We start from the raw sequence: 26,021 nt of genomic DNA on the forward strand, positions 1-26,021 counted from the left end.
TTTTCATTAATGAAAGAATGGCAAGAAAGCTTTCCTAATATGATGAAGCTATGGCAAGCTACTATTGTTATTCCAGCAAGCACTGTGGCATGTGAAAGAGGTTTCTCACGACAAAATATGATTAAGGATGCAAGAAGAACATCAATATCAATCAAAACTTTGGATGCTCTCATGCGTGTTGCACTTATAGGACCAAAGCTAGATGATGTGGAATGGGATCGAGTTTTTGAGATTTGGCAAGATGCTAAAGAACATAGGATATATGATGTTTGAGCAATGCAAGTTGTATGATGTTGGGTACCTTCATTCTTTAGTAAGTCTTTTGTCTTTTGTGTTTTCTAGTGGCATGTCAAAGTGGTTGATTACCATGGATATTTTGAGATTCTAAGACTTAAATACTATATGTAGTTACCTATAATAGTTTTAGAGCTTGACTTTTTAAGTTATTGAAATGTGCGGAATCCGGATCTATAGATACCTTTGGCTACACAATTGCACTGATTTATCCTTCAATTTTTGAAGTAGTACATTTTGGAGGCGCGGGGGGGGGGGGGGGGGGGGGGGGGGGGGGGGGGGCGCATTTTGGGGTGTGTTTCTTCCACGTCACAATGGGTAAAATGAAGGACAACTATGCTTTTAGAATGTCCCCTAAAATACTCACGAAGGGCATCCATGAACATCAAAAAGCAAGCTTGCCTCCCATGTCGCGGCTCACTTACAACACACACAACGCGTTTGTCTAACTCACACAAGGGTAACTTGGTGCCGTGGTCCAAGATGGTTGAATGTGGATCCTTGGAGACCGGAACTCTTCCGTTGGCGCAATCCTTAGAATAGGGGATGGAATCTGAAACAAGAGCCCAAAGATCGAGGGTGTTGAGTATGCACTCCACCTTACATGACCACAACAAATAGTTCAAACCATCAAAATTGTCTTCTTTGGGTAATGAAGGTAAGACAGGCACCTATACTAAAGGTATAAAGGATGGTTATTTCACTAAGGATGGAGCCTTTTTGTAAAAGATGAATAGAAGGGGGACAAGTGTGAACGTGGGACTCCTCATGTCGACTATGATCGCAATAATCGCATCTCTGCTCATAAAAGTGTTTGGAAAGAAACTCCTCTGAGTCATCAAAGCTTGTGAGCTGGAAAGATATCTTCGAACTTGCAATCACCCAGAAAGCTTTGTTTGATAGAGAAACTATTGCCTACACAAAAGGCTACACCTAACCAGAAAGCTATCACCAAGTCTCAGGAAGTTGTTGGCTGCAGCAATATGCTGACGCCTGCACCAGAAAGCAAACACCTGCAAAAACGTAAATCTACGTTTTGAGCAAAATGCAAAAGTTGATGCCAAAAAGCTACTGCTTAGTCCTTGGAGATTGTCACCTACCTACCTAGGGGTGAAAACGGGCAATGGACCACCTATTCAAGCAATAAATGCAAGCTGAAAATCTGCGTTTTGGAAATCCGGGTTGCTCCTCTTTTGTGATGAAAACCTGCTCTTCTGCAAGAAATCTCCAGATAGTGTCCTCACTTAGGTGATGGTACCATGTGAGAGTGCACAACGAAAGAGAAACAAGAACACAGAGAAGCAAAGAGAGTGAGAGAGAGAGAGAGAGAGAGAGGAAGCAAAAGATGATGGAACAATACTACACTGATTGAAGAAGAATGTTAATACAATGATGATGGACTGATCAGTCCCTGCACACAGCCCAAAGCGTCAATGAGGGCACCAGATCAGGCTAATGATGATGTGGGCACCAAGTACGTTGAATCGGAGTGTTGGAGCGTGCACCTACAAAGGGAAAGACTGAAGACTAAAGAGTGTGTGTCTGTCAAGTGGGTGGCTGTAAATAGCCATAAATGTCCAAATCTAGCAGACCTGCATCAGTGGAGTGCCATAAATGCTGGCCAACCAGCAATAAATGCGGGTCACAGAGAAAGAAATGCTAGAAAAAAATAGGGGACACCCCGAAAAAAACCCAAATGACAAAGACAATGTCTAGTGGGTGTAGTGAAACTATGAAAAGCAGTAATTGGCCCAAGAATGCACACAGGAAGCCAACAAATAAAGAAAATGCACCTAAACTGCCAAAGCTCCTATGTCTCCATCAGACTCTGACAGGAGCTCACAACTAGGAGATGAGACTGACATGACTAACACAAGGAGGCTAACAGAATCACCCAGATCAAGGGCCTCAAGGGCAGCAGGAACTTGTTATGAAGATGCTTGCTGCATTTGACAAATAGTTGGACCTCAAGAGGGATCACAGCCATCACGTCGGTGCAGGGCACCATGTCTTCTTCCACTGTAGCTTCATCTAGGTCCATATCTAGACCCAAGGCATCAGGGGCCGGGCCTTGAGTAGGCACAGTAAACACTACACATACAGGACAGGGTGGTCGCAGGAAGGAGCAATCCCAGAACAGCACCTAGCTATCGTCCACTTGCTCTGGTGGTGTGCATAGCAACTGCTGCTGCAGGAGAACAGAGCCTACACGCAACTGGCAGTGTGGCATAGACTGGAGGTGAATAGAGCTCAGGCTCCCCAGACCGACAGGGCAGACAAGAGGCTAGCACAAAGGGCACAAGGCAAGCAGACACGGCATGATGCTGTTGCGACAGGACTAGCACACCACACCTCTCTCTCTATCTCTCTCTTTTTTTTTTTGTAAAAGGTAATTGTATTAATTACGAAAAAAGGTACAAGTTTACATGATTACATGATTACAAAATACACGAGGGCCCTAGGCCAACGTGAGGAAAATCGCAGTACTAATCCACGAAAAAGGTTACACAAATCATGGCAAAGACCCAGAGGCAATTGCCATATGCCAAGGAAGCAAGTCCTCCCGAGGGAGCAAGTCCAAGTGCCGAATGAGATCTATCTGCCAATGCAAGAGACCTTTATGCCGGGCAATGTGTCTCGGTACATTAGAGGCCGAATCAAAGAGAAAGGCATTCTGTGTGGTCCAAATGTGCCAGCATCCCCAGTATCTGAAAAAGTGGAATAAGATCTTCATATGTAACTGTGGCGGTGTGGGGTACTTTGGGCGCACAAAAACCCAATCGAAAGGAGTTAGTGAGGACCCCACCACTGCGTGCGAGACTTGTGACAAGAGTGACCAGATATTCTTGGCGAGGGGGCAAGAAAGAAATCGATGTCGGGCCGATTCCACAGTAGTGGTACAGAAGAAACAATTGCCATTCGAGATTCTACGCTTGGAAAGGGCCGAGGCAAGAGGAAGACCACCAATCATTACCCGCCAAAGAAAGACCTTGCATTTGAAAGGTGTCTTATTCAACCAGTCCCCCCATCACAGTTGCCTTCCACCATGACTGTGATTTCCGCAATCCCCATACCGTATTAGCTTTCACACCCAGCCATTGATGATCTTGAATGAGAAGATGATACACCTGATTAGCAGAGGCCTTTTCCAGATTCAAGCGGCCTGCAAGGTCCCAGACTTGCCAAGGACGATACACAGCCAGGGCAGGAAAGGGTTGCCTACCCTGAAGCACCAACAAAAGCTGTTCCCACAATTCACGGTATCCGCGTGGGATCCTGAAAAGTCTCCTAGCAGTGCGAAACGATGCGAGGGCATTGCGAGTGGCAAGGGTAGCATCCGTAACCGAAGTCACACCCAAACAGGCCATGCGGTTAAATCTCGGTCTGAGCTAATGTTTGCCTTCCCATGAAAATAATCTTGAGACTGCCAACAATTCCAGTTGAAAGGAGTTAGTAAGCAAGCGGTCCCCCACTGGATGCCAACGGGCCTTTTGGAGCACCACTTTCCAAGAGCCGACCAAGTGCAGTAACAGAGAGGAAGAGGGACTGGAAAATCGAGAGTCTGTATCAAGGACATGCCACCAGGAGGCCCGAAGTCGTGTATTACCATGGCGTAGCCCATTGTCCTCAAGAAAATAACGGGCTATAGTGGTCCACGGGTGATGATCCACACACATAAGCGAAAAAGAGACCAACGAAGAGCCAGCATATGAGTTTCACCATCCAAAATAGCTCCACCACCCATGCGTTTAGGGATACATGTATGTGACGATGAAATCCACGAAATACCTGCTTGCAATGAATCCTTCTTCCATAACATGAAACGCATGGGGCGAGTGAGAGCCTTCAAAGTAGTAGGAGTCCATGGCAACAATGGCAAGAAATATGTTAGCATTGGCAGCATAATTGTCTGAGCCACTTTGAGGCGGACATGGAATGGCCACGCTTGCGACTTCCAATACATAAACTTTGCTGCCAGTTTTTATGAAATCCACTCCACTAGTTCCTTTGGCCAAACATCCACCCCCAATGGGTATCCAAGATGCCTTACAATGGAGCCACGGGAAACAACCTGGCCTTGCCAGCCTAATGACTGTAAATCAGGCTCCGTGCAACTGAGTATGGCTGATTTAAAGGCATTGATGCGAAGACCAGAAGCATGACCAAAGAGCGTCCAAACATCTAATGCCTTTCGAATGTTGTCCCTGTCCGCCCGCAAAATCATAAAGCTATCATCAGCCAGAGATTGGCTAATGAAGTGCTGTCCCAAAGGAAGAGACAATCTGGCCAACTGAGCAGAAGCCGCCATTGAGGATAACATTGAAAGGACCGGGTGAGTCGCCAGGGCAAAGAAGAGAGGACTCAAAGGGAAACCCTGGTTGACCGAGCGTGCAAGGACAAATGGCTCTGTAACCCCACCATTGAGCATAACTCTTGAAGAAGCCACAGCACTAAAGGTGTAGATCAATCGGGACATCCGAGTACCAAAACCCATAGCAAACATGAGTTCTGCAATGAAAGACCAGTCTAAATAGTCAAAAGCCTTTTCCAAATCCAATTGAATCAATACCACTTCCTGACTGGAGTGCCTCGCATAGTCAATAGCCATTTGTACATTTAAGATATTATGCAGAATGTTGCGGCCCTTAATGAAACCATATTGGAGAGGATGCACAATAGCTGGAAGGTGCTTGTGAAGCCGATTCGCCAGCACTTTGGAGAAGATTTTATACATCGAACCCATCAAAGAAATTGTAGCAAATGTCAGCTAACAAATTACTTATTTTCTATGGAAAAAACTATGCTAGGTTGGCCAGGAAAGCTGGCAAATTCTGCACCCACTGGAAAGCAAAGTAAGTAACCAATGGCCATGCCAATAGACTGACAAACGCTTTATAATGGACTAAAGATTAAAAAGTAGATGATTTTGTGGCTGGAAACAACAAGGATTTTGGCCTATTTAAAAATCGCTAGCCTCAACAGTTAGGTTAGAATGTCTTTTTTTCAGATATTCTCATTAGTCTTTGTCGCCTTCACGACCCTATTTTTCTTAAAGCAGAAACCATGATATTGCCTTTTTTCGCTTCCAGTTGCCATCGTTTAGCCATTAGCCGTAATGCAATCAAAAAGAATTAATCGATAACCATTCTAAGAATCGCAAATTTCGCTCGTACAAAGCAATTGACAATTTTACTTTGGCTTTCAGGCATATTTGATCGATGCGAAACCTTGTTGATCTGTGAAATGCTGAAGCCATTTCTATAAGGTTAAGTGTTGCCGCATTGACGGCGAAGGGACCTTTGGAAGCAGTTTGATAAGGCCTTCTTTCCATGAGGAAGGCATGACCCCTGTTTCCCAAACTTGCTGAAACATAGCCGCCAATGGCTTCACCAACTCGGTGGCTGAGTGCTCAAAGAATTCATTGGTGAGACCATCCCAACCAGGACTTTTATCCTTAGGCAGGTGTAACAAAACATCCATAACCTCCTCCTCGCAAATATCTGCCTCCGAAGTAGCTTGCATATCAAGTGGAACCTGATGGCGAACCAGATCATAGAAGACCGAGCGTGCATGCGTAACCTGGCTAGAAGGCGACGGAGAAAAACCAAGAAGATCCATAAAATAATTTCTCCACATATTGACAATGGTCTACCGATCAGTGACCATGCAACCTTCTGAATCCTGGAGTCTAGTCATATTTTCTCGAGCAGGAGAAGCATGCAAGGCGCGAAAGAACTTATGAGATTGACAGGCACTATCTTGCAATGTGTCAGTCAAGTTATGCAGCTCGGCCTGCTGATAAGATTTCAACTGAAACACTTGAATAAGATGAGTCAAACGCATCTCCAGTGACAGCAGAAATTCATCACATGGGATGTCCACCAGCAACGAACGGACCAAAGCCAGTAAATCCTCCACTGCATGCCCACGTCACCGACAAAGAGAGGCATGATGGATCCCATACTGCCGAGCACCCGCTGGACATTAGCGAGCAGCCATGCAAAGGAAGCCAAGCCCTCAGAGGCGAAATCCAGTAAGAACCTCTCAATCAATTGCTGCATATAGCCCTGAAAAACTGGATGCTTCAAATAAGACGAGTTGAAACGTAAAGGGAGTCTATCCAGCAACTGCATAAAAGGTGCAATAGGTTGTGCAAGCATCTCAAGCTGGAGGGGGAAATGGTCCGACAATGCATATTGCTGCAAGACTTGCATTTCCAGCATCTTAGGAAGAAAATCCAACATGCGCGTCATCGGAAGACCGTTGTCTTTCTGGGCATTCGACCATAAAATGCCCCAATTTACCACATGAAAAGCAGTGTCTTGCAAAGTTGCTCCATTTCAAGCAAAAGTGCAAAGGATGCGTGCCAGAGCAATTGAGGCGAAGCCACACAGGCCTTTTCCTAGCCGTGTCCCATAACATGCATAAACGGTTTCGATTCATAGCCCTTAGGCTTGGGGGAACCAGCACCGTTCCCACCACTGCCGTCGCATCCTTTAACAATGGCCAATAGACCGCCGGACAATTTTCCACTTCCACCCACACCGGGCATTCTCGTTGAAGCAGGTGCTGGAAGTCTGCCATAGGGCGCCAGGGCACAGCATGGACCAAGCGGCGATCAAAGAATAATGGCAACTTGGACAGGAGCTCAACCCGATGTGTCTCTGATTTCAGCAGCACCTCATAAAAGCCACGGGGTCCAAGGAAGAATGGTGCAGCCACTAGCGAATATGGAAAAGCACTGGGATCCTGCCAGTGAAGACAAGTATAACGGCACGGTCATAGAACACCGAAAAAGACCGCAAGACTGATTTTGGGTCCACCGTGGCTTCCAGTACATCATCAGTTCTCGAGTCAAAAAAAAGTTTCATGATTATGCTGGACATAATCACCAAGCAGAGTATTGGCAAAGTCCAATAAATGCTCCCAGTCAACCTCCTGCAAATCCCCAGGATCAGAGGCAACCTGCACATAGGAACGTTCCTGAGGGCCCATTGTCTCGTCAGAAGTATGCTTGGAGCACTTACCCGCTGGCGGCAGTTCAAAACCCGAAGGCATCTCCTCCGTGCACGCCACCATATCCTCCGTCTCCTCTGTATCAGAATCAGGGCCAAGGGCTGCCACCGTCCGATCTAGAAAATCCATATCCAGGCCAGCCATACTACTGTCGTCTCTCTCTGTCAGGGCGCGCAGCCAAGGGCAACGTCGCAAGGCAGGTCAACCGACGTCACAGGTCACGCTACGTCTCGGGTCCGCAGGGCAAGTTAGCCGACCTCACAGGTTCAGCAGGGCGGGTCAAACGAGGGGCGAGGCGGGCGCACCGACACAGGGAATCGCGAGGCAGGTCTTCGTGTAGACACAGGGACCGGCGAACAGGGAACTCGGCACAATCGTGCGCGCGGGGTGTCGCAGACGGGCCGATCGACGTCGGCAGGGATCAGACAGGGCATGAACCAAGGTGAGCATGGGCGAACGGGCGCAGTCAGGCGCAACCAAGCGCGAACTGGGTTGGATGAAGATGGACAAAAACGGCGCGAACCAGGGAGGCCTGGTCCGAACGGGTGCGGACGGGTCAAGGACGAGCAACGAAGGGACGTGCGACAGACGAAGGGACGTGCGAGTCGCGAGAGACACCGAAACGACGCGCGCAGAGTCAACGGGCGTGAAGACGGGTTGAGCGCTCACTCCCCTCCATCGCCTCTCTCTCTCTCTCTCTCTCTCTCGTAAAAGGTAATTGTATTAATTACGAAAAAAAGTACAAGTTTACTTGATTACAAGATACACGATGACACTAAGCCATCATGTGTAAAGGCTCCAGTGTTTAAACTACAAAAGTGTTACAAAAGTCATGGCAAAGACGCAGAGGAAATTGCCCGATGCCAGGGAAGTAAGTCCTCCTGAGGAGTAAGCCCGAGTGCTGAATGAGATCTATCTGCCAATGCAAGAGACCTTTAAGCCTCACAATATGTGCCGGGACATTAGAGGCCGAATCAAAAAGAAAGGCATGAATGAGATCTATCTGCCAATGCAAGAGACCTTTAAGCCTCACAATATGTGCCGGGACATTAGAGGCCGAATCAAAAAGAAAGGCATTCCGAGTGGTCCAATTGTGCCAGCATCCCCAGTATGTAAGAAAGTGAAACAAGATCTTCATATGCCGTTGTGCTGGTGTGGGGTATTTTGGTCGTACAAAAACCCAATCCAAAGGGTTTAGCGAGAAGCCAACCACTGTGCGCCAAACCGCTGACAAGAGCGACCAGTATTCTGAGCGAGAGGGCACGAAATAAATCGATGACCAGCCGATTCCATAGTAGTGGTGCAAAAGAAACAATGGCCGTTAGAGATTCGACGCTTGGAAAGGGCTGAAGCAAGCGGAAGACCACCAATCATCACCTTCCAAAGAAAGACCTTGCATTTGAAAGGTGTCTTGTTCAACCAGCCCTCCATCACAATTGTCTTCCACCATGACTGAGATTTCCGCAATCCCCATACAGTATTAGCTTTAGTAACCAACCATTGATGATCTTTAATCAGAAGATGATACACCTGGTTAGCTGAGGCCTTTCCTAAATTCAACCGACTCGCAAGGTCCCAGTCCTGCCAAGGACAATCCAAAGCAAGGGCAGGAAAGGGTTGCCTACTCTGGAGCACTGACAAAAGCTGTTCCCATAAATCACGATATCCCTGAGGGATTCTGAAAAGCCTCCTAGCTGTTTGAAAGGATATAAAGACGTTGTGACTGGCAAGGGTGGCATCTGCAACTGAAGTCAAGCCCAAACGTGCCATCCGGTTAAATTTTGGTCTGAGCTCATGTTTGCCTTCCCAAGAAAGTAATCGCGAAACTGCCGATAATTCCAGTTGAAAAGAGTTAGTATGTAAGCGGTCCTCCACTGGATGCCAACTCACCTTCTGGAGAACCAATTTCTAAGAGCAGACCAAATGAACAAGCAGGGATGAGGAAGGGCTAGAAAACTGCGAGTCTACATTAAGAACATGCCACCAGGAGCTCCGAATTTGTGTATTACCATACAGAAGCCCGTGATCCTCAAGAAAATAACGGGCTATAAGGACCCAAGGGTACTGATCCACGCACATGGCACGAAAAAGAGACCAATGAAGTGCCAGCAGCATATGAGTTTCAGCATCCAAAATAGCCCCACCACCCATGCATTTGGGGGTACATGTATGTGACCAAGAAATCCATGAAATGCTTGCCTGCAAGGAATCCTTCTTCCATAACATGAAACGAATGTGCTGAGTGAGAGCATTCAAAGTAGTAGGAATCCAAGGCAGCAATGGCAAGAAATATGTGAGCATCGGCAACATAATTGTCTGAGCCACTTTGAGACGAACATGGGAAGGCCAAGCCTACGACTTCCAATACAGAAACTTTGCTGTCAGTTTCTGTGAAATCCACTTGAGAAGTTGTTTTGGCCGAACATCAACACCCAAAGGGTACCCAAGATGTCGGACAATGGAACCACGGGGAACAACTTGTCCTTGCCAACCCAACGACTGTAAATCGGACTCCGTGCAACTGAGAATGGCCGATTTGAAAGCATTGATATGAAGACCAAAAGCATGACCAAAGAGCGTCCAAACATCTAATGCTTTGCGAAGATTGTCCCTGTCGGCACGTAGAATCATAAAGCTGTCATCAGCCAAAGATTGAGTAATGAAGTGCTGTCCAAAAGGAAGGGACAATCCAGCCAACTGAGTAGAAGTTGCCATGGAAGATAACATGGAAAGAACCGGATGAGTCGCAAGGGCAAAGAAGAGAGGACTCAAAGGGCAACCTTGTCTCACAGAGCGTGCAAGGACAAATGGCTCAGTTTCACCACCATTCAGCATAACTCGCGAGGAAGCCGCCGTACTAATGGTGTAGATCAAGCGGGACATCCGAGTACCAAAGTCCATAGTAGACATAAGTTGTGCAATAAAAGACCAGTCTAAATAATCAAAGGCCTTCTCCAAATCCAATTGAATCAAAACCACTTGCTGATTCAAGTGCCTTGCGTAGTCGATAGCCATTTGCACATTTAAGATATTGTGCAAAATGTTTCGACCCTTAATGAAACCATATTGAAGCGGATGCACAATGGCCGGAAGATGCTTGTGGAGCCGGTTCGCCATCACTTTGGAAAAGATTTTATACAAAGTCCCAACCGGGACTTTTATCCTTGGGCAGTTATAACAGAACATCCATAACCTCTGCCTCACAAATATCTGTCTCCAAAGTAGTTTGCATATCAAGTGGAACCTGATTGCGGACCAACTCATAGAAAACTGAACGTGCATGAGTAACTTGGTCAGAAGGCGAGGGAGAAGAACCAAGAAGGTCAATAAAATAATTCCTGCACATATTCGCAATTGTCTGGGGATCAATGACCATTTGACCATCTGGATCCTGTAGTCTGGTCATATTTTCTCAAGCAGGAGATGCATGGAGAGCTCGAAAGAACTTATGAGTCTGACAAGCACTGCCTTACAAGTTGTCAGTCAAATTTTGCAATTTGGCCCGTTGATAAGATTTCAACTGAAACTCTTTAATAAGATCAGCCAAACGCATCGCCGATGACAACAGGAATACATCATCTGGAGTGTCCCCTAGCAGAGAACGAACCAAAGCCAGTAAGGCCTCCGCTGCATGCCGATGCCGCCGACAAAGAGAGGCATGATGGATCCCATACTACCAAGCAACCCGCTGCACATTAGAGAGCAATCATTCAAAAGAAGCATTGCCTTCAGCGGCGAAGTCCAATAAAAATCTATCAATCAATTGCTGCATATAGCCCTGAAAGATTGGATGCTTCAAATAAGAGAAGTTGAAGCGCAAAGGGAGTCTATCCAGGAATTGCTTAAAAGGTGCAATGGGTTGTGCAAGTATCTCAAGCCGTAGAGGGAAATGGTCCGATAAGCCATAGTACTGCAACACTTTCATTTCCAGCATCTCAGGAAGAAAATCATCATCCCACATGATGTCCATGCGGTCCAACCATGACCATGTAGTTGCATACTGCGCAGAATGGAAAGTAAACCCTGTAGAAGAGAGGTGTAGCCAAGACCAAAGATCTTGCTTAAGTACAGCAAGAGCAAAAGCATTCCACAACGACTTTCCAGAGCATCCATCACCGAATGTTCTGATGTGGATTCTGAAGAATCAACACACATTGAAATCCCCCATCAAAAAACCCTGTCTGCCAAGTGACAAGGAGGTCTGCAACGTATTTCAAAGATCCAGGCGAGATAACGGGTCATTCGGAGCATAGAGGCCCAACAACCATAAGATCTCTCCTTCAAATAAAACTTCAATCACCACAAAACGGCCATGTACATCATTTTTAATGAGAACAGGCTGATATTTCTCATGTACAATCATAAGCACACCAGAATAATGCATGACATGTGTCCCTGCATAAAACAAGTGAAATCCATGGCAATCTACAACTTTTCCTGCTTCACTGTGACTCTTGTGCTCAAGAGCACACAAGACATCCCACTAATTCTCATGCAACACCGTCCACATGGCATGTTGCTTATGGCGAGAACAAATGCCTCGCGCATTCCACGTGGCTATCTTCATGTGTAATCAAAAGGAAATCAGGAACAAGGGACAGCTTACCTCGATTTAACCTTTTCTGCCAGAATGTCAAGGACTCCCTCATCCAAAAAATCAGCTAACACGGCAAAAGAGTTCTGCCGGCCGGCTTTAAAGGTAGAGGGAATATCCACTGTCTTGGGGGTGGAGCGGGGATAACGACGATCCCATGGGGTAATCACATTGCCTTTATTATCAAAAGCCAACTTAGCAGGTGGGCCCTTTGAACCGTCCGAATAGACTTTCCTAGTAGACTGATGACGAGGTGCAGAAGAAACCATAGGATGAGCAGGATACTCTAAAGACAACATCTCTTTCCGGCGCATATAAGTGCACATGGAATCCTGTGAAGCATTAGGCCCAGTATCTGCCAAGGCCAGCATCAAACCTTTTACCTTTTTTTGCACGTACATCCACCCAATCATTGCCGTGGGAATCCAAACCCGAAGCATGCTGTTTACCTTTATCCAAAACTTTAGGTGGCTGGGTGGCATCCTGTGACGGAACATCGCACACCATATCTTCCATGGGCAGTGCAACATGCTCAGCATCTGAAGTCTGTTGCTTCTCTGGGCATTCAGCCATAAAATGCCCCAATTTTCCACACGAAAAGCAATGTCCTGCAAAGTTGCCCCATTTCAAACGAAAGTGCAAAGGGTGCATGCCAGAGCAATTGAGACGTAATCACGCAGGCCTTTGCCTAGCAGTGTCCCATAACATACATAAACCGTTGCGATTCATGGCCCTTAGGCTCGCGGGGACCAGCACAGTGCCCACAACGACCATGGCATCCTTTAACAGTGGCCAATAGACAACCGGACAATTTTCCACTTCAACCCACACGGGCATTCACGTTGAAGCAGGCGCTGAAAATCTGTCATTGGGCGCCATGGCACAACATGGACCAAACGGCGATCAAAGAACAATGGCAGTTTAGACAGAAGATCAGCATGGTGCTTCTCAGATTTCAACAGCACCTCATAGAAACCTCGGGGCCCAACAAAAATCTCCTCAACACACTCCCCTTCTAGTAGATTGTGCAGCCACTGGCGAATATGGGGAAGCACTAGGATCCTGCCAGTGAAGAAGAGTATAACAGCCCGGTCATAAAATACCGAAAATGAGCGCAAGACATGTTTCGGGTCCACCGTGGCTTCCAGCACATCATCAGATCCTGAGTCAGAAAAAGCTTCATGATTATGTTGGACATAATCACCAAGTAGAGTGTTGGCAAATTCCAGCAAATGCTCCCAGTCAACATCCTGAGAATCCCCAAAATCAGAGGCAACCTGAGCATAAGAACGTTCCTGATGATCCATTGCCGCGTCTGAAGTATGCTTGGTGCGTTTGCCCGCAGGCTGGAAATCAGGACCAGGGGGCATCTCTTCTGTGCAAGGAACCATCTCCTCTGGTTCCTCTGTATTAGAATCCGGACCAAGGGCTACCACCGTTTGGTCGATAAAAGCCGTATCCAAGCCAGCCATGTTATATCACCTCTTGTGCAGGTCAGATGCAGAATCAGGAGCACACGGGAGGTAGAAATGAACACAGTCCAGTGACACAGGAGGTCACCGCAGGCTAGACGGAACCAGGAAGGCCGGATGTGGCTGTTGAGGGAGGCCGTTTGTCTGCAGGGCAGACAGGCATCGCCAAGCAGGGGCAGACTACTGGCTGTCCGAGTGGCGTTGGTCCTCTGTCGATCTCTGCACTTTAGTGCAGAAGCACAGGAGCAGCGGGGCAGGTTTACTTTTCAGTGAGTAACAGGTCTGGGTGTCAGACAGGGCAGTGGGCTCTCTCTCTCTCTCTCTCTTTCTGAAACGGCAGAAGACTGGTTACAAGCAGGCGTGCAAGTATGGCGAGCGAGACGTCAGGCCAGAAACAGCTGCGCGTAGCTGCGAGACGTCAAGACGGCCAGTGGCGACAGGTCGCCATCGAACCTGCAGATCGCTCGCCCTTCTCTCTCTCGGCACGTTGACACAGCGCAGGACACCGCAGGCTGCAGGCGTCGACGGGTACCACGGAAGGTCAGGTCGCCATCGCTCCATCCGCGTCAGATCGATCCTCTCTCTCTCTCTCTCTCTCTCTCTCTCTCTCTCTCTCTCTCTCTCTCTCTCTCTCTCTCTCTCTCTCTCTCTCTCTCTCTCTCTCTCTCTCTCTCTCTCTCTCTCTCTCTCTCTCTCTCTCTCTCTCTCTCTCTCTCTCTCTCTCTCTCTCTCTCTACTAGGGAGCCGCAGCAGCAAGAGGGAGAGAGAAATGGCATAGTGTGCAAATATATGTAGGTGTGTCTTTTATTAGTGAAAGCAGAACTGAGGAGAGTCCCCTTTTACTACCGACCTGTCCAATGAGATTGTACACTACTCCAATCTAGGGAAGATTCTCCTAGTCAGAGATTTTAATGCAAGGATGCAGAGCAAACATTACAACACATGATTCTGAGGATTCGTGGAGGCTACAAGTGATGGATGTGGAGGAGCCAAGAACATACAAAATACCCGCTGATACATACTAGAGGACACAATACTCGCTACGGCTAGCACCTACTAGAGCTAGGATCCCAACACCATTTGATTATTTAAAATAAGATGAAGAAACGACCTAGATTTGAAGTACTAACTTGCTTCCAGCCCACAGGCTCTAATATAGCAGACTATGTACTAGGTTTTATTGAGACAATGAAACTAGTCAAATCCTTCACCACCACCCCTGCCCAATCGGAGCAAATCATACCTACTTGTCCCTCATCATATCCTCCTCCCCACACCCACAGATGCCAACCACTACCCATACCCAATCCACCACTTTCTATTTTAGGCATGAGCTAGTATGATGAGAAGAGCGATAGAGCGCCTATAGCATGGACAATTAATGGATCACATAGGTATAGAAGGTGAGCACTTCATTTATGCAGTTGACATTTTGGCTCCTCTCCTTGCTTTTATGTTCGATAGGGCCCTAGCATAGAGCTTCCTAGATGAGCGGACTATGCATACCATCGTGCCCATCCACAAGTTTGGAGACCCCCTAGATCCACGTAACTACAAAACCAACATGGTGGGCCACACGTTGGCAAAGATATATAGAGCAGTGAGGGAGGCAAAGCTCACTGCATATGTAGAGAGAGGGAGATTGACAGGAGTAGGATAGGCTGGATTCTTGCAGGGATTCTCTACACTTGACCACATCTTCACCTTGAAGAGCACGATTGAGCATGTGAAAATGAGAAAGAAAAGATTCTACTGCTGCTTTGTGGATTTCCGTAAAGCCTTTGATACTATTTCACGAGATACACTACTACAGAGGCTGCAAACACTGGAGATTCCATCAGACATGATTTGGGGTATCTATGCACTATATAAGAGAGTGGTGAGTTGAGTGAGATACCCATGAGGGCTTTCAAACACCATCTCTAGCACCATTGGAGTGAAACATGGATGTCCTCTATCACCTACACTCTTTGGTCTCTACATCGATGAGATAGAAGATCACATCACACGAGGAGGAGGTGATAGGGTGGAGTTAGCACATACATTCGTCTCTGTTATGCTTTATGCTAACAAAATTGTGCTAATCTCTGAATCACATGAGGGTCTACAACAACATCTCTGTCCCCTTCATGACTTTTGCACACAACGTGGATTGACCGTTAATCTTGGGGAAACCAAGATCCTAATCTTTCACACATTGGCTCCAATGAGGAGATTAGTCTTCACCTTAGGAGCCAGACAGGTAGAGGTTGTGAACTCATATTCTACCCACAGGTCACTTCACTACATCCGCTGGGAGATTCACCATGGCGTAGGCAGATAGAGACCGTCTCACACGAGGATACGCAACATTGGCCATGATGGAGAGACAATGCCACTAGGCACACTTCCATCAGTCTTGCACACAGAGGTGGCTGTTTCACACACTGGTCACACCAACCATGATCTATGGTGCACGTATTTGGACCCCTGGCTTGGCTACATACCTATGGACACAGATTGAGAGACCGCAAATCATCATGCTCTCGTGGATGGTCCGTAGCAAACTGTCAGTACCACATGAGATTATTAGAGCCAAGTTTGCTACAACCCCCATGATGATGGAGGCCCTTTTTCTAACCATGAGCTTCATACACTGAGTACGTGACATGCACCCAAATAAACTACCTAGGAGAGCCTTCGAGGCTGCTAGGCAGCTAGCTAAGGCAGGATAGGAAACTTCATGGTATGCACAGGTAGAGAAGTGGCTTACACGACATGGGATTGAGATGGACCATCTCACCCTGAAAATCGGCCTATGAGATATATTTCAGTGATGACCAACATTGTACATGGTTTTGTCTTATAGGCCGATTTTGGCCTCAGAAGACGTTAATATATCTTTCTTTCTTTCTACCCAGCAGTGAACACATAGCAAAAGAGGCCAAGACAAGTAAGCATTCATTGTCAATATGACTGCTTACAAAATAATCCTTTTACAGAGTAATGACTCCATCATCCATGTGAAGAAGAAAATACAGAAATGCACATTACTGTGCAAGAAAGTAAAAGGACGAACAGTGACAGGACATTCTGCATATGGGTGAGAAATGGATAGCTGCATATTTCAAACATGAACATACTTCAATATAAAATTTCCACAGCATTGACTGACTATCCAAAATGCTATACATGGTAAATGAGCCCAAGAAAAGTAAGCATCCATTGTCAACAAGACTGCTTGCAACATTATCCTTTTACAGAGTAATGATTCCATCATCCATGTGAAGAAAATACAGAAATGCCCACTACTGTGCAAGAAAGTAAAAGAACGAACAGTGACATTCTGCATGTGGGTGAGAAATGGATAGCCGCATAATTCAAACATGAACATACTTCAATATAAAAATTCAACAGCATTGACTGACTATCCAAAATGCTATACCATTTCTTCCATGAACGTCAAGATATCACCTAAACCTTATTACATCCTTGGCGATCTCTCATGAAACAATCTGAAAGTAGAAGGAACATGTGTATAAAAGCAAAGTGGGCTCAAGTCTCAGAAAACCAGAAAAACCATCAAATGCACTAAACATCATCCGTCAGTTTCAATCTGTGCATTGGAGTGCCATGTGCACCCTGTGCAAGTATATGTGTGAGAGAAGAAAATGTAGATTTCTGGATAGTTTAAACTGTTAGTTACCTGATTTACCACCATCCGTGCCTCATAATTGTCAACACAACTCAACACCAGATCCACACCCGTTCTCCTCCCTCGAGTGCCAGCCATAACTTGATGTGTCAAGCTTTCTAGAAAGCTACTAAAACCATCTACAGTTGTAATGTTGCTCGTGTAGCTCTGCAATCAAAAGCATTAAGTATAATATGCTATTCTAATAAAATTTTGCTAGGAAACATTTTTGCAACCATCCTAACTGGATAGAAAGCAGAACAGATCCGTCTATAAAGAAGAAGCCCAACACATTGCACTAGAAAGATTTCAGACAAAAAGGGGATCTTTTGCGGGCATCAGTTGTAAATGTGTTGATTTGTGCCATGGAGGATCTATTCGTGTTTATGGCCAACCTAAACCAGTCACAGGTGGAGCTCCAACTTGAATACAGCACCTTAGGGCACTCTTGACTTTTGGCCTGTATTAAAGCACCTCCAATTAGCCCTGCACTAGGTTGTACTCTTGCAGTAAAGCTTGCTTGGGCTAGGAGCATCTTGGTGCCTTCTAACCTTGTAAGAACAATTTGCTCACTCGAGATAACTCTTGTATTTCCATATCCAGTAGGATTAGTTAACCATTGTCCTTAGTTCTCTTGTCTATGCTTTTGTCTTCTTGTCAATGAAATTGTTCATTATCTTGTGATGATGCTTTGAAGGTTATAGAAACCAAGACAATTTGTGCAATACTGACACTGAAGGAGTGGACTAAAAACATAATTGAAATGATGTAGAAACATCAACTGTGAGCTTAATCTGAAGGTTGCAGGTCCTAAGAAGGATTAAACTCTTTACCATTTGAATCAACCTCTACAATAACATAATTTTCTTAATGTGCAAGGATACTCATGTCGTTAAATTATGCATCAGTGGGTTTTTATCTGTCCAATAAATAATAAGCTAGCCTTCGTAGCTAATTGACCACTACGATTGAAACTCAATGAAGATTTCAAGTTACTGTTTAAATGATTTCACTTGAAAACATTAGGACCTTTTAGTACCAGTGAAAATAAAAGAGAGAGCATAAGTAAATACTTCTCAGACTTCCAATCTATAATCAACAAAATTTATTATGTATAACCTCAAGGATAACATCTGGGTTGATTCCTGCTAATGTTTGCACTGCGGCATCTGTTTTCGTCATTCCAGCCTGAACAATAAAACAATAATATAAGCTACAAATCAGACGTTCCATGATAATGTAAGGATGAAATAGTTTCAAAAGAGCATAGAGGGAACACTTTCAACTAATACCAGAGCCACATTAGTGCAGTGAGTCAAAATATAAAAGAAGAGAGAGGAATACTAATTGTTATGAAAAACAGATGAATGATGGTTAAATAAGGGAATAGTGGCTGCCTTGGGATGGGATACCTTGGGGTAATCATGGTTTTGAGCTATCTTTACTGTCCAGCCCTGCTGTACAGCCTGCCACGTCATCAAATCTGCTGCATTTTGCAACTATCGCCTGCATCATCCTGACTGTTTAGAGTATGCTGCCTACTCTTTCAAGCCATCCACCTTCATCCGGCACTAATCGAAACTCTCCATTTTTACATTTGTGGCTGCTGCACACTTTTGGAGGCTGTCTGCTGTGTTTTTGGTATCTGTACAGAGAATGATATATTCTCCAGCTCACACTCTCTGCCCCAATCATAAAGGCACAAGAGTTCAAGATTTTGTATTCACCGCCCATAGTGTGTTTGCTGCACAAGCATTGCATTTATTCATTATTCTTAGTTCTTCTTCTATATTCATTCTCTCTGAGTTACCCTAACCCTACTAGTTCTTTTATCAATATATGCATTGTCGTACAATCCAAGTGGCATTGTTGCATTGCATTTGACTTGAGCATGGCTTGTTGCATTGTCCTTTGCATTACCCCATGCATTGGTATTCTATTCTTGTAAACATGCATTTCTGCACATTCGTCCCTCTTCGGTTAGAATGGTTGACTCTAGATCCACCATATTCATGGCAATTCACATGGTAGTCTCCCTAAGCAATCTCTATGGCAGCTCTATACACATTCCCCCCATGCTTTCCTTCTTCATTGATACCCATGGATAGTTAGGATAGTTTGTCTGTTTTATGGTGTGTTGGATTTGACTATCCCTTTCATTTCCCTCTTATGGCACACATGCTTGATAGGATGATAGGACGAACACACTTAAAAAAAGTGATAAAAAGTTCAAAGTGGTTCCATCCACCTTTGTAGGTCCCGGTAGACCACTGGGCAACTCACGAGCACCCTTTGTTCGATCCCTTGGCCTCTTTGGGATGACCCTTTGGGCAACCTTGGTAAGATAGCCATCACCTCTATAGTCTCAGTGGGTCCTTGGGCAACCAATGTGCACCCTTGGCCCAATGCCCTAGCTACTTTGGGTGGGATGCCTTGGGGTCATTATGGAATTGAGCTATTTTTATGGCCCCTTCCTCATTCCACTTTTGGGTTTGATAGGGGGTGTTGAGGTGAATAATGCATTATAAACTAATAAGCTTTTCATTACAACCCCAAAACTAAATTATCACCAAACCTTCATCTTTTTAAAAATGTGTTCCTAGAGAGAGTCTGTGTTCCTTGAGCCAAACCCTAATTTGGAAGGATCCACTCATCTATAAATAGACAGGCTTCCCACCGCTCAGGCCATCCTTGTTTTGCAAATTGTTAGTATCTATTCTCTACTTCCTACACCCTTTTTAGCAAATATCTTAGTTTGAAATTTTTATCAGCTAGCTAGCGCATGCATCTGGACTCTCTCCTACTACTAGCGATTGTTATTCAGCCTTCTTCCTGTGAGAGTGTGCAATGGAAAGGAAAGTGAACATGGAGAAGAGGCAAAGAGAGAAGGCATGTGAGAAAAGGAACAATATGACTACAATGGCTGAAGGTACAACGCTGCAATGGTCAACCCCAACATGCAACTCTATGTATCAATGTGGGCACTAGACAGTAGCACGGGGATGAGAGAATGAGGAGGGCTGGCTGATCGTGAAAAATCAATGATGAATAATGCAAGTGGGAGGGCAAGCCACCTATATATTGGGAAACTCGGGCCACATCCCGTAATAAAGTGGCCACGCCCAAAATATGGGTGCTCAAGACAGGCAAAAGTGCCTTTAAAAAAAGCACTAATGTGTCCTCCATCTAAAGTACCTACAGCACATAAAATGATAGACAAATACAATGTTAGAGCTCCTAATATCCTTGTCTAAGGCTCATACGCGAGAGATGACCACACAAGACACACAACTTCTAGCACCCCCACTCAGATCCTAGATGTGGCAGAAGGTCAAAGGAGATACAAATCTGAGGGTGGTAGGAAAAGTGCCAATGCCAATGAAGTCCGTCGATAAAGAAAGCTAGCCAAGGAGCAAGATCCCATCTCAAGATAAAAATCTAATCAACCGGAAGGTTACCAAAGGCCAATAGAAACAAAGCATTCTTGAACAAATCACTCCTGAAAACTCCAGTCGGGGAAGGCTGAGCCAAAACCTCTAACCCAATGATGATACGATAACAAGGAACTATTGAAGGTGCCATAAGTTGCATAGAAATAACAGGGACCAAGGGCCAAGTGGCAAGGGATGGTGGCTCGAGGACGAAGAAAAGAGGTTGTTACATAAAGAAAAGGCCCAAAGTAGGCTGAAAACCTTGAAGAAACTCCTCACAATCTTGGGAAGGCCCCTCTAAGACACAAAGGGCCAAGAAATCCACAGCCACATCACCAATATCATCCCCCTCTGGAAGGGATGGGAGGTATGAGGGATCCACTAGAGGAGATGGTGGAGAAAGGGATGGAACTCATGGGATAAAGGGCATACAATCCAGAATAGGTGCAGCAATAGAAAGCTCCTCAAAGGGCCCTTACACAATGGAAGGCAAATGGAGTATAGATAGCCCCCTCTCTTACCAACCTATCACAAAAGGGGCTCCTATAGAAGAATGCTCAATAGAGACGACTGGCTTACTGAAGACAATGCAGATCCCAAGTCTAGAAAGGCCATGAACAAAGAGAAAATGGAAGCCCAAGTGCGTAGGGCCTTAGAAACGAAGCTTGATGGACGGTCAAAAAATAGAGGCAAGGTGCCAACACCACTAATAGGCACCAAAGAGATATTACCAACAATGATGATATCCTAGGACGGATTGAGGAGTCACATGACTCAATGTGTCATTGTCAATGAGCCAAGGTTGCTTAGAAAACGAGACAATCAAAGAGGGATCCTCCACCTAATAAATGTGCAGAAACACGGTCTCGGTGGTAATAGCGAGTGACAAAGATGGGTTAGAGAAAGGCTCTGATGTAGATCTACCCTTTGCTCCCCGACGAAGGTGAGGGCATTTCCTTCAGTACTTCTCCTTAGGGTGTGAGGTCTTCCAACAATGAGGACATGTGGGATATCCTCTACACTTCCCTACAAAATCTATATCAAAGTCCGAAGATGATTCCACCCTCTTTCTCTTCCCCACTTGGCTTATCATGTACCTGCAGAGATAAGACCGCATAAGCACAGCCATGTGCACGAGCTCTACAAGAATTTGTCTCACTGGGACCTGCATTCTGCTCAAGCACCAATGAAACTAGCTCCTCCTAAGTGGAAGTCTCTCGGCTACAAGAAGTGAGAAGACTAGTGCAGAATACATCATATATTGGTAACAAAAGATGAGAGAGAAGTATCACATCTAGATTCTCCAAAGGAAATGTCCATACAAAGGGATACAAGCTCATCCTCAAGCTCCTTCATCTTGTAATGTGATTCCTCATCATAGGGAAATCTACAACAAAAAGCTATCATGGCTTCAACTCGAGAGATAATCGACGCCCAAATGTCTAGATCCAGTAGAGAGACGTCAATCTCTTCCGAACCTTTGCAACGATACAAATAAGTGGTACATCCATGAGCATACAATCTGTACAACTCTTAAAGAGAAAACAGCGGGCTTTGGCATTCAACCAATCCCATATCAAAACGAACCAGCCCAGCATAGAACACAGCAAAAATCGAGTTCTATCCACCTGTAAATAGGTCATTCAACCTTTGTGGCAGCCGCCCACCAACAAAGAGAAAATAGTCCAAATGCAAAATGCAAATAGTGATAGGTCTAGTGTCATGAGGATATGTATTTTTGCAACCTCACTTAACATGTGGATTAATTTTTAATCATATGGTTAAGTAAATGTTACACATGTGAGATGTGACTAGGGTTAGAGCAAATTTATGAGCTCGAGACCTGGGAAAATCACAGGATGTCAAAGGCAAAAGTTGCTGTAAGTTATGCCGCATAGGTACTTGGTGGTATCTGGTACCAATTATTGGCCTAGGTTATTCATTTGGCCGTAAGTGTAAGTTGGTGACACTAGGAAAGTGGAGTTTAATGGTACCTAACACCAATCTGATGGTCAAAGATGGCCCACAGACACTCACCAATGGAAGTTGCCTAGCCAATTTAATTATTGGTCAATCAGATTATTTTTCAAGGCACCAAAATAATTATTAAATTAATTTCCAATATTTAAAGACTGAAAATTAATATTTGATTCTGGATAATACTGCAAAAACCATTTGGGAAAGCTGTCACTTGTCAAAATTGCCCATACAAGACTGAAAAACGTCTTTAAAGGCTAGAGTGAGGCATTTTTAGTGTATTCGGCTTTCAAGAGAGAGGGAGAAGATGCTGCTAGTTAGATTTCCAGCCATTGGAGAACCTTCTGAGGCAGCTACGGATAGGAGAAGACCAATCAATAACAAGTGACAACATCTATAGGCTTTGGAGATAGGGCAACAACAATAAATGACTCATTTTCTTTACTTCTTTGCATCTACAAGCTGTTGAGAGAGCAGCAACAAAAAATGATAGATTTTCTTTAGTTCTTCGCGAAGAAAGTCTGAATTTTTCACTCTCCTCAACATTCTCTCTCGTCTCCAGCCTTTCTACAGCCTTGCTCCGAAGGTTATAGAATTGAGATTACCAAAGGCTGAGAAATTTCAGATTTCTCTATTGGAAACCCTAATATGCAGAATTTAGGATTTTGTAGCAACCTCGAGAAGCGTGCCAAAAATTGGAAGCTCCAAGACTTGGATTCAACAGGGCTGAAGCTGTTTTTAGCCTATTCAAGTGGAGGGACCAGCAAATCATTGAATTTGGGGCATTTTCCATCTCCATCAAAGCAAGTGAAGGCCCATTGGTTGCCCGAATCAAGGGGCAAATCAGATTGAAGGCTTACTGGTCATTTAGACTACAAGGGGAGTTGGAATACCAAAAGGGATTGAGAGAATCCCATTGTACATCAACTTCTTCTTCAATTAAGTTAAATAAATACCAAAAGGGCGCCAATTTTGGGACAAACAAGGTGTGCAATGTCCAAGATTATATGGTAAAGTGTGCATTTCAATTTTGTGAATTTGTTAATTGCTGTAAATAGTGCTTATTCAGGTTATTTACCACCTTATTCGAGGGGGAAGACTAGTTACATGGTTCCATTGCCGGGATACCACTCAATCCCTTGATTTGGTGGGCCTGAGGCACCTAATTGCAAGCCAAAGCTTTGTGCTAGTGCTGTTTTTTAATCTCAGCTAAGAAATTACAGCAATATGTCTTCATAGAGTGAGATGGACTCAAGCAGTGATGATGCCTCTCAATATAAATATTCACATGGAAATGAAGGAAATGCAATGCCTGACCTTCGACAAAAGGCTCAGACCATGGATAGCAAGCTGAAAATGTTGTTGTTGGGCAAGATGCACGGCCTTCAGGGCATAAGGAGGCTAATGACCAGCAAAGTGAAGAGGAATTTGATGACCAATTCGAGAATCGAACGAGAACAGCAACGAATCTCTTTGCTGAATTGGCAAAGGATGCTCAATTTACCCAATTTTTGAATGCTCCAAAGAAGGACACAAAAGGCAAGAAGAAGAAGACGTCTTCTACACCTTCGGGACAGCAAGATGCACCAAAGATAATGCCAAACTTGTCATTTGAATCTCCCAAAGATGCTAATGAAATAAAACAATTGGTACCTATAGGGCAAGGAATGCAAATGCAAGGCCATCACGGAAGTGCCAATCCAATGGATTTTGGACAATCGGGCATATATTCTATGATGGGGCAGCCAAGATATTTTGGTGGAAACACAATTTTTCATACTATGGTTGGACAAGGACTGCGTACAGGAATGTATAGCACAAATCCCTATAGTATGCAGCAACCAATGCATGGTGTGCAAGGCCCAATGTATTTGGGTATGGCTGGAAATATGCAAAACCCTATGTATGGCAGCATTGGTTTGATGCATGGGGCACAAAGTAGCGTGTTTGGTACTGCATCTACAACCCAAATGCTTATGGGGCTCAAGGAATAAATGTTGGCCATGCAAATGCTCCGTTTGGTGTTGGTTTGAATGTGAATTCAACAAATGCGACAACTAGTGTATGACAACTTGACACCCAAAGGGGTAGCAAAAGACTATGATGAGGGTGGAAAAGCAACGAAGTTTGAGTTCTTTAGCGGGTACAAGATAGGTTGAAAGCTTTGACCTTCATTCAAAAGTTTGATGCAGCCTATTCAGGGGGGAACTTCACGGAGTCCTCAAAGATTCGAAAGGCAACCACTTTCTTAAAAGGCAATGCATTATGGTGGTGGTCCACTCTTTTGATACAAGGTAGAGCACCATTAATGTGGGTACAATTCAAGTAAATATTTACATCAAATTGGTTGGCAAGTGCCTTTGAGGTAGACATCATGACAGCTTGGAATAAGCTGGATACTAAGAAATGTAAGAATTTGGAGCAATATAATAAGTTTTGGAATGCATTGTTGCCTATTACTTCTTATCGCCCCGTATCCCTTCATGAGCAAGTGGAAAATATGTTTGTGGACTGCCCAGAGAAATCACGGATTTTTGCATTAAATCCACCGTGTCTAGCATGTCTCAATTCATAGAGACTACTACTACAGCCAATAATTTGCTACATGGGAAGAATTCGGGCTTCGTAGAGAGTGGAGAGAAGCTGAATAAAAAGTTGTTTAAGGCTGAGAAAAGGGACAGATCTGAAGCCTGAACAGAGACCAAAACAACAAAGAAATGGCTCAAAAACATTGGCACAATGTAGAGACTTGATGGCTGCAAATAAACGTTTTATTTGTGAACAAGAGGGTCACATTGCAAGGGACTATCAAGCTTGAAAGTCAAAAAATCACGGAGATTCTAAAGGAAAGAAGCCCAAAACATCAATGGGATTGGTGTCTAATGTTGTTAGTGATCAGCCCAATGATGATGCTACTGAGTTGTGCAGAGCATGGGGCAAAATTAGAGATAAACATGCACTGATTTTCTTTGATAATGGTGCATGAGTCAACTTCATCTCTATTGACATGGCCACCCATCTAGACATCAAAGAGGATGAGATGGGACCCATGGGGAAAGTTGAAATGGCATATGAAGGCCATGTAGAGTCTGTCATATCGCTCATCATTGAAAGGTTCGGTTGCATATACAATGATATGTGGATAGCGAAGAGTTATTCATTGCTCCACTTGAGAGTTGTGATGTATTGCTCGGTATGCCATGGTGTCACTGTATGCGTGCAGTGACTGATTCTCATGCAAAAAAGATCACTATTCAACATAAGGGAAAGGTACTCACACTTGCTGTAAAGTTAAAAGGTGAATGTTGAGCTAAAATATGCATTACTTCATCATCCTTCATGGTTTCATCATCCTTGGCGTTTTGCTCTTCTACCAGCATGGAGGCTTCCCCTCCCGAGGCGGATCGTACAGCATCTCTCTTAATGCTATCATGCGGTGACTTCTACCTAGCTCTTCTAGCTGGGATGCTTCCTCCTCCTCTTCATTTCTTATGGTTCTAGGCACCACACGAAGACCGACATCAAGCTCCTCTTCCTTCTTCAGCATCTACATCTAGGTTAAG

The 26,021-nt window shown here is 44.8% G+C and overlaps 1 protein-coding gene and 1 pseudogene across 5 annotated transcripts in view; one reads left to right on the top strand and one right to left on the bottom strand.

The window, feature by feature from the left end:
- LOC148040533 (NAD(P)-binding Rossmann-fold superfamily protein) overlaps positions 1 to 26,021 on the bottom strand; it is a 164,743-nt gene that overhangs the window by 88,531 nt on the left and 50,191 nt on the right. For all 5 annotated transcript variants that reach the window (XM_087700505.1, XM_087700490.1, XM_087700497.1 and 2 more), the window contains exons 5-6: positions 18,170 to 18,238; positions 17,063 to 17,218 (exon numbers count right to left, since the gene is read on the bottom strand). In XM_087700505.1, the coding sequence (XP_087556631.1) occupies positions 17,063 to 17,218; positions 18,170 to 18,238 (225 nt within the window). The remainder of the gene's footprint in view (positions 1 to 17,062; positions 17,219 to 18,169; positions 18,239 to 26,021) is intronic.
- Positions 15,221 to 16,178, top strand: LOC148040535 (uncharacterized; annotated as a pseudogene).

Source organism: Lygodium microphyllum, chromosome 2 (assembly GCF_053477565.2).
Source record: "Lygodium microphyllum isolate KBCC chromosome 2, Lygodium_microphyllum_v1.1.10, whole genome shotgun sequence".
Taxonomy (NCBI): Eukaryota; Viridiplantae; Streptophyta; class Polypodiopsida; order Schizaeales; family Lygodiaceae; genus Lygodium; species Lygodium microphyllum.